The sequence below is a fragment of the Xiphophorus couchianus genome, chromosome 5 (genome assembly GCF_001444195.1).
Source record: "Xiphophorus couchianus chromosome 5, X_couchianus-1.0, whole genome shotgun sequence".
NCBI lineage: Eukaryota > Metazoa > Chordata > Actinopteri > Cyprinodontiformes > Poeciliidae > Xiphophorus > Xiphophorus couchianus.
In genome coordinates this window covers 7994279-8006985 of record NC_040232.1, presented here as the reverse complement: position 1 = coordinate 8006985, position 12707 = coordinate 7994279, and the positions used below count along the sequence as shown (strand labels likewise).

Here is a 12707-nt window from a genome sequence, read left to right as displayed (position 1 = left end):
GAAAATAAGTGTTTAGTGAAATAAAATCAGAAATGTCTTCGTTGTGCTAAACAGTGTTTTTGGAAAAATATTCGCTGAAATAGACTTTATGTTCTGGCATCTAAAACGGATGAATGTAGTTATAGAATACCAATATGATAATGGAGTACTGTAGTTTTGTAACTTACTACACAGTTGATGAAACAAGCAGTCCTAAAGTCCATAAATATGTTTTACATCTTAAAAATACTCAGTTAAACAGCCTCATTTAGCTTACATTGATATTTGGGTTTAATAAATCAGCCTTATGTCAAATGTGTGCTGACGTTTTGTTTTAACCCAGTGGCTTTGGGTTTTGTAGGTTTAAATCATTTTATTAAATTTTCAACTTGAACACATGGGCGGTTCTAGATGGGGGGCCTATGGGGGCCGGTGCCCCTGGTCCTGGCCTCTTTTATGGCCCTTTTACTGAAGAAATAATACAAAAGGTATTTGTTATGTACTGACGCATAGACTGTTTAATCCTCTACCTTCAGAGTTTTAGTTTAACAAAAATTAAGGTGATAAACTTTTAGCTTTAAAAGTATAAAGATCAGATTTAATCTGGTATTCCAGGGGTCTGAAACCACCAGCTCTGGAGCCACAATTAGGTCTTTGGGTCTGTGGCTCGCTTAATTGATTAAACATTGAAATATTATGTTTTTCTCTTTTTAAATTTTTTACTCCAATGTAAAAAACAAATAAGAGAAAAACTAGCCCGACCCTGCTAGTGCTTGAGCCAGATTGAAATAATTATTTTGTACAGTTGAGGTTTCTCCAAACGTGGCTTGGAAAAGAATAAACCAAAACCTTAATCGCTATTATTGACTATTCAATATGTATTTATTGGTATTTCCCAAATCCAAGATGGAAATTTAAACTTCAGTGTTGTTGTTCTGACCCGTTCTGACCTCACAAAAAGTGGGTAAAAGAACAAACAAACTTTGCATTAAGATACAATAATTAATAATTATACCATTTGAATTATTCAGACTTTGCAAATTCAGATATGAACATATTAGATGCTTTTAACTTTGATTTTTAAACTGGAAATAGAGTTTATACATGCCACTATATGAGCTGAATGCCCAGTTTGGCTGCAGGTCATTTAAAACCTAAATGATGGAGCAATAAGTTGTTTATTTGTTCATTTCAGGTGGCTTGGAAATCACTTCACAGATTATTTTTGTTTACTATTTGTAAACATGTCCAATCGGTGTTTTATTGCATTAACCTGCAGCATTCATAGTATTTAGGATGGTAAGAAAATATTTTCATGGATTCTGTCAGTAATTCCTCTCCAGGTAAATTGAGAAAACTGGAGCAAGTCATAACACTTGAGTTAAAATAATATATTTTATTTTATTTCTGCTTTAATGCTGATGAGGAATAAAAATAAATGCTACAAGGAAGCAAAATTAAAAGATATATGTTCCATAAAGACATAAACTGCAGATACATTAACATTGAAATGAAAAATAACATTTAATTGAGATGTAAGTATTAAATTGTATTTTATTGATTGTTTTAGTTCAGTTAAATTCGATTCAAAGCCACTTTATTGATCGCAAAGGGAAATGAAATAATTAATCTACTTGTGCCTCTGCTTTTAAAGTTATACTGCTTTTACATTTTTTATTTTCTATGAGACACTTTGAAGCTCTTTGTAGGTTATTTCTGAAATGTCCAAAATGAATATGATTTACTATTTTTAATGATTATTACTACTATTATTAGACTCATTTGTAAACATTTTTATGCCAGGATGTCCAAACACAGATTATGTTTCAAGAAGTGTAATTGGTGAGTTCAGAGTCTGAAATTAATCCCACAACAATAATAATCATTTTATATACAATAATTAATAATTCCCTGTTTTTTCTACTTAAACATGTCTTTGTTTAAATTTTGTCTTGTGAAGCAATTGTCACTGTGTTTTTAAAAAAGTACGTAATTAATATTATTAATATAGTTAGAACGTTTTCAGACAACAAAGTGCAAAATTGCTCAAAGTTTAAACATTACAGTTAAATAAGCAAACGTAGTTAAAACAATGCATTATCTAAATGTATATGTTTAAAGGTCATATATTTAGAGTTGTTGTAGTAAATATGCTTTACACTAAATGCATTTAAGACCATCATAAAATAACTAATTACAGGTGGAGTTATGATATTTCCTCCCACTAACGTGTCCTGTCTACATTTTTGCCTTTAACTCGTTTTTGTTTCTCTTTTACTGCCCAGTTTTTGTTCGGAAAGGTGCGACATATTTTCTCACGCACCCACTTTTCCCTCCCACAGGAGCAGGTAGAGTGTAACCCATCAGCTGATTTAAACAATGCACACACTTTATTTTAAATCTCCGGCACGGCACACCCTCGCCCTTTGGCACACATGCAGCAGGTTTAAGCCTTGCCAAAAAAAAAAAAAAAAAAGAAAGAGAAAATTTGCGCACGGGTGCCCATGTGGCACACTCCGTGGCTGTACATTAAAACAAACATCCCACGGAATCAGCCAATGGCAGCCGATCCTCGTGCAGAGATGCTGAGACGCGGAGGGGAGGGGGCAGTTTAGGTGGGTGGGACAAACAGCGGCATAGAAAGGGGGATGCTGCAGCCCCGTCCTCCTCATATCTCTCTCCACCCAGCCCTAGAATAAAATCCACCGGTGACGTGCGCGCAGAGAAGCACCCAGCAGTATGTGCGCGCCCACGGGAGGGGCCGACAGAAAATGGCGAGTCTGTGCAAAAGGCAGCAATGCACGATAGAGAGGCGCGGCTTTCGGCAGGAACTTGACTCTTGGAGGCACAAACTCATTCACTGTGTAGGTAAGCCCGCTTGGAATAGTGTGGACGCGTGTGTGTGGCTGGGGTGTGTGGCGGTGGCGGTGTTTTCCTCCGGCTGCCTCAGCTGGAGCCTGGACAGCGCAAAACCGGCACCGTAATGTGGAGTGGCGAACCTAATGGCTGTCTCTAAAGCGCTTTTTCTCCTTTTTGCGTGGCGCTCTCCGCCTGCCACCGGACCTGTCCAAAGGAGAGAGAGGAAAAGCATGTATTCAGCTGTAAGTTTTCGGTTTCACCCAGAACCCGGTCCGGGTCGTTTCACCCGCCGCCGCTTCATTTGCGACCTTTTTAATTCCGTCCCGTTGCTCCAGTGAAAGTTGCATCAATTAGAGGCAATTTGAACTCGTTTTGCTCCTCGTAGCAGTTTATTTATTGTAGCTAAGCAGTGCAGGTCACGTGTGCACATGGAGCTGCGCTGCAGCCAATGGCTGACCCGTGCCCGCTCACGCGCGCCCCCGCACAGAGTTTTGTGGAGAGGGCGGCGCGCTCGCGCTCCGTGTCCAAACAGGAGGCCGCCCCCCTCCCCTCTGCCCCCCTCCCCCTCCTCCCATGGAAATCGGCTTTTGGGAGCGCGCATTGCTGCATTGGGGGAAATGTCAGTGAAAATCATTTTTAGGGGTGAAGTGATCTTCAGGCACACGTGGCTTACAAGACAAAAACTAAAAAAAAAACCTAAAAATCCCTTCTGGGTTCGCTTTTCTTTTTTCTTTTTTGACCAAGACTTGTTGATGGATGCAGTATGAAACTCTGTGGATTGGATTAAATTAAACACAAGTGACTGAATAAAAGGAGAGGTGTGTGTCAGTCTTTGTCCATCTGAGGGAGGAAAAGAGAAAAGCGCGCAGGGGTTCCCGACCTTTTCCTGCTCTGCCCTTTGCTTCTTTTGGATTTTATTTTGGGAGGTTTTGCCACCCTAATCCTCAGCCATCTTTCATCTCTCAGTTCCTCCCCATAAGATCTCACATGCATTATGTATTTCATTAGCTCTGTTTAATCCGGTTACGCTGACATTCCCTGATGTTTTGGTGAGATTATAATCCAAACACTGATCTCGCTGCCCTGTCTCTTCACTCCTAATCTGTGGTTTGGGAAGCAGAACCCACCGTGACTGATGATGATGATGATGATGATGATGCATGGTACATTCGCTGCTTATTTGTCGACATATTTTTAAAAAATATGTCTGAGATGACGTGCGACTGGGTGAGATGTTGGTGTTTGAAAGTGAAAGTGTTTTTGGGAATCTATGACCTTCATGTTACGGGCTGCAAAATGTCACAAGTGCCAGGAAAAACAAAGCCATTATTTTTGCACTAATCAGTCAGCTGAAGTTTAAAATTGTCCGACTTTGAATTGATCGACTCTCCTAATGTGTTTAAATGTCACCATGTTTGGTGTTTAAACATAATAGACAGTAATTTAGTATGTTTTTGTGTTGGATTTAAAGCATCTAGATCTATCAGAGCTGTTTTTATTTCCCTCACTTGTCTGTTAGAAAACATGGAGAAATCTTATTGGTGCACGTTTATTTTTATTATTTGTTTTATGGCAGGGGCCACTAAAGTGTAATTTCCTGTTGGACATTTTTTTTCTTCTTTTTTTTTTTTTACCATGCAAAATGATTTGAAATTTTTCCTTCCGCACACACACACACACACACACACACACACACACACACACACACACACACACACACACACCCCACACACACACACACACACACACACACCCCACACACACACACACATATAAATGAAAAAATGGAAAAAATGAAGAGCCCACTGCCCCTGAACCCCACTGAAAACCTTCTGGTTATTCCACCAATTATTGATTTCTGAACTCTTCCTGAGTTAAAACGTTAGTACTGTTGCTTCTAAATGAATATGAACTTATTTTCTTTGCATTATTTGCATCTTTTTTTGTTATTTTGAGAAAACAAATGGTAAAGTTTTGCATGTTGTCAGAAGTTCATTTTATTCAAACTGCTCATTTCAAGTGGTCTCTTAATTTTTTCCAGAGCTGTATATATGTCCTCTCTGCACTGCCTTCCTCCTTTCGTTTTAGTGTGCTGTGATTAGCGCTGTTTAAATGATTTAGTGGGTCACTGGGTTTGTGCTAACAGGAGCTAAGGATGACTTTGGTCCTCTTAAAAAATGTACTGCTCAGTTTGAAGGATTGCCACGCGCACTTGCTGGCAAAACAGGGTGGATCATGCAACCAATTGGGGAAAAAAAATGTTATTCAGCCAATTCAGTGTGATTTGAAGTCCCTGCAGGAGCGAGATTATAGTACGGCACATGACATCCTCTACGGTTAAGTGGAGATCCAATATGACGAATACGCTGCAAGATAGCTATTGTGCAGCTTTAATCCGTACAGTGGTATCAGAGTGGGACCACGGGGTGTTCCAGAACCACAAAGCCCAGTAACGAACTCACAGCTGGACGCTCCGGCCTGTAATCTAATCGCGCCGCGTGTGAAGCTCAGGACTCTGCTTGTTTACATTCTCCGGTTTGTCATCCGTTAAGGCCGAGAGCTTCGGCGACTGCAGCAGGTATCGGTGGTGGGATTGAAGCCCGACATGATGTTTGTTTGTTTGAGAGCTAATCTGAGGTAGTGAGATTAATGGCTGATCCAGGTCTGTTGAGCTGAAAGTCAGAGTTTTCTAGATTACCACGTAGAGCAGGTTCTGGTCAACGTTTTGATTTAAGAACCACCTTTTTCTTTGTTTACTTTTCTACAAAAATAACACAGTGATTCTTTAGGCTGGAATTGTACCAAATACTGATTTATTTATTTTATTTAGCCACTATAAAACTCATGTAATCCATTTTAATCTGTAGCATTAAAATGCTAACAAATTTAATTCCTCACATGAAAGAAGATAAAATATTCTACTTTACCAGAACTGCATTGTTTTTAATTGAGTCACATGATTTTCAGCATAAGGATTATTATTTATACACATTGACTTAAATATTACCAAAATCTTATATTTACTGAAATACTAAGTAGGCTGCAGTATAATTAAATAAATAAAATAAATATAAATAGATATAAATAAATACATTTAGGCCATAGTAGGAAAAAAAGAAAAATAAACAGCTCATTGATAAAACAAATGGATAAAAAGGCATTATTTTTAATTTGATAGATTATAATTCATATTTGTAGGTGGAAGTTATACAACTTTATGAACAAATAAGCCATTTTACATATATATTTGGTTTGTCCACCAAAGTCTAAAAGAAACCAAAAATGTTACCTTTTTTTGAATTATTTTAAAGGAAGACTGTTGAGTTCAGTGTTAGCATTGTAGTAAAGTAAAAACTGGATTCAAACTTGAATTTTTTGCTTCAACACAGAAACATTTTTTACTACAAATCTTAATGGTAGTTAAGAATTTTGTTGTCTACATTTATTCATATCAGAACAATTATAAACATCTCAACTTTACTGCTATCTGCTGGCCAACACACAACTAAATGATGTTTTGCTGTAAAACGTAAAAAATGTTTGATATTTAAAAGCCTCTAAAATGTCTTTTTATAGAGCATGTAACTGTAAAAGTTTATTTTTACATCTCTTTTGTGCTGTTGATATTCTTGTGAATGCCACAAAGCGTACATCTCTTACTTCTCCTTATATTTACAATTTATGCACGTTTCCATGCCGACAAACCCTGGGTTTAATTACTGAACATGCATGTTAGAGAAATGCAGCGACATCAATGGACACCAGTGGCATGAGGACACATTTGTGCAGGTTTACTGGGAGCCTTGTTATTAAGAGTGGTGGTGTGTGAGATTGCAGCTTGTCGACACATCGAGTCTTGTTGCGCTCGCCGCGCGCTGCACCGATAATAAAGTAGGGCCCATATACCAGAGAAAGGTTAACATTATTAGTTGGTAGCAATTATAGTCAGACTGCTCATTCCTGTGCCACATATTCTGGGTAAGAGAGTGTAGCTAATTTGATTGCTGCAAGGTTGTGGCAGAGCTGGAGAGAGACGGGCTGTGAAGGAGAGGTGTGAGTGGCAGATTGGTTTTTTACTCGCTGCACTTCACCAAACATACTACGACCGCCGTGGGTCGAGATCCTGACAGCAGCAACAGTTTGGTCTTGCTCTTATTAAAGCCTTAAAAGAAAGAGACTTATTATGTCTGGATGTCTGAAAGTTATTAGTCATGAGTTGGAATTTCAAGCTGTGATTCGACTGCAAGGTTTTATGGAAAAAATAGACGGAATAAAATGTTTGTCGTTTTAAGCTTCTGGTTTCAAGGTCTATAAAGGTGATGATGGATTTAGAGGTGAGTGATGTGGATTTAAAAGCTTTATTAACATATTTTAACAATAAAAGTGACACAATAAATCAATTAATCACGTGATAAATGTAAAAAAACTCAATCATTTTCATTTGCTTGATTTATTGTTTTTCTCTTTTCTCTCTATTTTTACCACAAACTGGACGACAAAAGTCTTCATTTTGGTGCTTTGGTTTCAACCAAACCTTTTTTTGAAGGATAATTTTGTTTACAGAGACTCATAATTCATTTGATTTGTTGGTTCTGTTGTTGTGTTTATTTGTTTTGGATATTTAAAATGTCTTCCAGTTCCAGTCTTTAAACGTTCAGTAGAATTTAAAGTTTATTGATATTTAAGAATGTGTTCTTGCATCATTATGCCGTTATTGCTAATATATTACTTGAAATTGGTCTCAATATAACAATATTATCATTTAATGCAATAAGTACTGGAACAATTTATCATCCAGCAATTTGTTATTGTGACAGACAATAAGAATTACTTACTTCTTTTTTAGGTAACTTACTATGACTGCATTGGGCAGCAATTATTATTATTATTATTATTATTATTATTATTATTTTTATCATCATCATTAGCCTCACAAACACAAATACTGCTCTTGAAAAACAAACGTATTTATAATTTGCTTCTTTAGGACACAAATCACATGAAAAATGTAATTTGTATCACTAAGCTGCTCACAGTAACTATTTAATCATGTTTTAAAATGTCTGGATGTTTATTGATGGTAAAAACAATCAATTACAACAATACTGAGGGTATTTTAAACATCATGTCAATGATAAATACAGAATCTTATAATAATGAGGAATTTATCACAATAAATGATAAACGATACCCAACGCCAGCTAGAGTAGCTACTGCTGATCAGCTGGGTGGAAAAAAGCTACTATAGGTCTGTTGTAATAATCAATAAATCAATTAATTGCATGATAAATTAAAACAAGCTCAATCATTTCAAGGATTTCTTTTTTTTATTGTCATACCAACTTTGCTTGTTTGTGATGTGAAATTCAAATTCAAGTCCCAGATTAAGACATTTAATACACAAATAAAATAAAAAATAAAGCAATTTATGTGATATTTAGATATGTATATTTAAAAAAGTGTTTGTGTTTAAATAATTTGAGATAATTTATAATTTTTCTCTGTTTCACCTGAAAACTGGATGACAAAAGTTTTAAATGTTTGGTCTCAACTAGCTCTATTTTTTCTGCAACAAATTAATTTTATTTGTTGTTTTCGTTTATTTTCTATATTTTAAAAGGTCTTCCAGTTAAAGTGTTAAACGTTTATTGATCTTTGAGAGAATGTGTTCTTGCATTATTACTTTAAAATGGTTTAAAAACAACATCATCCTTTATTGCAATAACTTTTTTACCCTGAGAGGCCAATAGGCTACTATAATTTCCTCTCGCTCTGTTTGTGAAAAACCCAAACAGTCATTAAGCGCCACCCATCACTATTATGGTGCAACATTAATTTAAATCTATGGTTGCCAGGCTACAAACGAAGCGCAGAAGCGTAACTAGTTAACCAGTTGATATCGGCTCGTTATGCTGCAGAAAGAGACGCAACGATCCGGCTTTTTCTGGCTCGTAATGATTCCTGGTTTCCTTTGAAGTTTGGCCTGTCGATGCAGAGTTTTGACTTGAACTTCTGCTTTCAAAGGAAAATAAGAAAGAGAAGTTGTGCTAGGTGATTATTCAGCTTTTATACATCAAAGTTTATGTCCCTAATCTTTATGATATTTTATTTAAGCTAAAAAAACTTCATCAAAGAACATGCTGCAGAAAATATGTTTGATCTTAGCAGAGAAAATGTACTCCAGTAAAAGTAGCAATACTTCAACATATTTTCACTCAAGTAAAAGTAAAAAGTAGCCAAGAAATTACTCGAGTAAGAGTAAAAAAAAGTACTGAGTAACTGATCAAATTATTAATTGTTTAAATTTTAAAATCACATCATTAGGCAGACCAAAATATCAAGTTAAAATTTTTGAATTTTAAGGAAAACAATTCCTATAAGTAACAAAAAAATAACAAAATCAGGCAAAAGAAAATGTTTCCAAATCAGTTTCTTTAAATAAAAAACTCATGAAAGTTTAACATAAACTGCAGGTTTGTGTCTGTCTGGTTAATCTTTGGTTTAAACATGTTTGTTGTTCATTCAGTGGGTAGAAAATCCAGAAATTTCACTCAAGTAACTGTAGCAATACTTAATAATAAAATTACTCAAATAAAAGTAAAATGTACAACATAGTAAAAATACTCCCAGAAGTACAATGTTTCCGAAAAAGTTGCTCACATATATGTAACTAGAAAAATTGGCTAATAGCAATAAATTAATCTGTATTAAGTTATTTTAGCGCCATTAGATGTTGCTTTTCTTCCACCCGTTGCGGAGAAGCAGAGACTTTAAGCTTCCCAGAGTTGATGTTGCTCCTCATCCAGCCACTTTCTAGAGGGAACTTATTTCAGATCTCGTTTTTAGGTCACGACCCGTTTCTCACGACTGGAGGTGAAGCTCAGAACGTAGATGGATTGATAAATGAAGAGCTTTGCCAACCACTTTACTGCAGATGTTCATATCATGTTGCTTCCTTCCATCACTCACTAACAGGAAACTTCGATACTTTGGGTGCATTCACACCAGTTTTGTTTAGTCCGCTTTAATCAAACTCCAGTTTGTTTGCCTAGAGATTCCGGTTTGTTTCAGGATGTGTGAATGCACAATTGATCTCCGATTACATATCGAACTCTGGTTGCAGTTTTCTGGTCAATCGTCTATCTTTCAAAAGGCTGACATGCTGATTCTGATTTTGGCCAATCTCCCAAAATTGAGGAAATCGGCACCGATAAATCGGTACAGCTCTAGTTTTCATCAAGCCTTTGTCTCGGTTCGGTTGAAGTGAACTCTGGAGCGGTTTGATTGCATATGTGAACGCAAAGCGGACTGGAGACCGCTCCAAAAACAGGAAGTGGACCACAGCGCAAGGCATTCTGGGTAAATGCAACCAAAAAAAACGCCCAAGTCTAGTGTTGGTGGGAGAAACGGCTCATGTTTTTTTTAGTTTTTTTTACTATAGACAAAAGAGAAATTGTGCAACCGCGAAAATCTGATCCACTCCATTTTTGTTCACATTTTGTGAAAAAGGAAGTTGTGCTCTGAGTTGTCTTCAGAGGTTTTTGTGTCTCTTCCTTCAGTGGTTCTGATTCAAGGCAAGGAGGTGAACGGGTTCTTTAAAGGGTTTGGTTCGTTTGACACAATGCAGTGTGAAAGCAAAACGCACCAACTGAAAATGTAACAAATGTTGCAGTTTTGGTTCCAAATCGAACCGAGTCTATTGGACTATCAAACAAATTTAAATTCCTCAGAGAAGCTGATTCTCATCTGTTTCATAGTCACCAGCAAACTGTGCACTCTACACTGCAAAAACACTAAATCTTACCACGTATTTTAGATTTAGTTTCTACTGCAAGTGTCTTATTACACTTGAAATAAAGGAAACTAACTTACAAGTAACTTTTCAGCAAGTTGTATGAGGTTAAGTCAATTATTTCTTAATATTGATGAGAAAGTGCTAGTTCCACTGGTAGATTATTTCACTAAAACGTCTTGTTAAAATAATCTGCCAATGGAACTACAACTTTTTCATGAATATTAATGAATTATTGATTTATTGACAAGCTCATACCTCTTGCTGAAGAGTCATTTGTAAGTTAATTTAGCCTAATTTCAAGTGTACTAAGACATTAGAACTGGAAATTAAACCAAAAATACTTGGTAGGATTTTGTGTTTTTGCAGTGCAGTGTGCAGTTTGCTGGTGACTGAAACAGATGAGAATCGGCTCCTCTAAAGATTCGGTTCTCGACTGGAAAAATGTGGACTGGCCCCTCAAGTGGAGGAATTTAAATTTGCTGTCACACCTGATAAACCAAATATATTTGGTAAGACTGTGTGCTTTTGCAGACATGGTAAACTTTCTCGTTTAAATTTCTTTTTATTTTCTTCATCCTGCCATATTCCATATAAGAACTGCAAGCCCTCAGCTGATTAAACCACTGAAGCTCCAGTTATTACTGTAAAATATTGAAAACTAATCATGTTTCTGCAGTGGTTCCAGGTTTGTAGGTCACAGGTCTCAGCCAGCTGTAAGTGCTCATCACTGTCATGCCGTTACTGCGCTGGTGCTCTGAGCTTCCAGTTAATTTCCTTCTGTTTACTGATTAGTGAATTAGTTGGAGGGAATTCAGGCTAATTTTGCAGGTTGAAAGGACAGCGTAGGCTGTAATGAAAGCAAATGCCTCCTCTAATTGTGGCTGAGGTCTAATGTGCAAGATTATCCATCCTGGTCCTAAAGGTCAGCAAATGAACGGATCCTTCTGATTTATTTCCGTTTATCTGCCCGTGTATCTGTCGACGGTCCCTCGATTACCCGCTGCGCTCGGCGTCCAATCCTCGTCTTATCAAGCCGACAAAATCCCTCCATCACGCCTCCCTCTCTGAGCAGACAGCTTTTATTTCAGTAATGGACAGATGGACGTCCCGAGAGAGCTGCCAGCTACTTTCTCATCTTGCTAATTCTTTTCAGGGGCTTTCTGAGAAGAAAAACAAAACATGGCACATTTATCTGGAGCGGGTGTGAGCGGTGCGCCCGTTTGACCACACCGGATGCCAACACTATCAATCTCTACATGCATCTCTTTATTGCATATGTACACACACACACACACACACACACACACGCATGTGAACTGTGATCAGGAGGCCGATCTGTGCCAGCCCAAAACCAGACAGACTGCTCTCTTCGGGGGTGGGTGCTGGGTGTTGATTGCAATCTGGGTAAGAGCACCACTGGCAGCCGGCAAACGTCGACAGAAGGTGTGTGTGTTGGCGTGTGTGTGTGCGCCGTGCACCGAGCGTGCGACCTGCGTCGGCTGCAGCGTCCTGCGTCGCGTTCAAACATGCTAACAGATCCATCTGAACCGCCAGCAGGACGCAAACATCCATCGCTCCGACTCCGTTTCATCCTCCCGTCTGAATGTGCTGAAACTCTTTCATCTTGTTTTTCTGGCTGCTAAGAAAGCACGACAACTTTAAAGCATTTTTGAGATAACTGGAAGGCAGCTGACTTCCTAAAAACAGCCTTCTGGCAGGGTGCTTTTGTTTGTTTTTTTCCCCTTTTAATCCCAAAAATAAAGCCGGTGCTTTATTTCCCTCCCCTGAGACCGTTTGCATGGATCTGTAAACATAAGCTTAGAGGCTAATTATCGTGTGTGACCATCTTTAGCAGAAATCTTTATGCTATAAGAAGATGTGATGTCGTTCTGGCCTGCACACAGGGCTGGGCACTCTTGGAGCAATTAGATAAAACTGCCCACTCTTTCAGATTAACTTCATCTACAGCAGATCTGATTTAAAAAGTGAGATTTGAAAATCAGGAGTTCCAGTGTCTGAAAGGAAACTTTTTCTGTAGCTTAAGACTTTTGATTGGCACAGCTTGAAACTTGTG

At 37.7% G+C, this 12707-nt stretch overlaps 1 protein-coding gene across 1 annotated transcript in view; it reads left to right on the top strand.

Annotated features, from left to right (window-relative positions):
* The first annotated feature begins 1469 nt into the window (after nt 1–1469).
* Nucleotides 1470–12707, top strand: part of lcor (ligand dependent nuclear receptor corepressor) — a 98813-nt gene continuing 87575 nt past the window's right edge. The window contains exon 1 of the mRNA XM_028017808.1: nt 1470–2847. Within this exon, the coding sequence (XP_027873609.1) occupies nt 2751–2847 (97 nt within the window). The 5' untranslated portion in view covers nt 1470–2750. The remainder of the gene's footprint in view (nt 2848–12707) is intronic.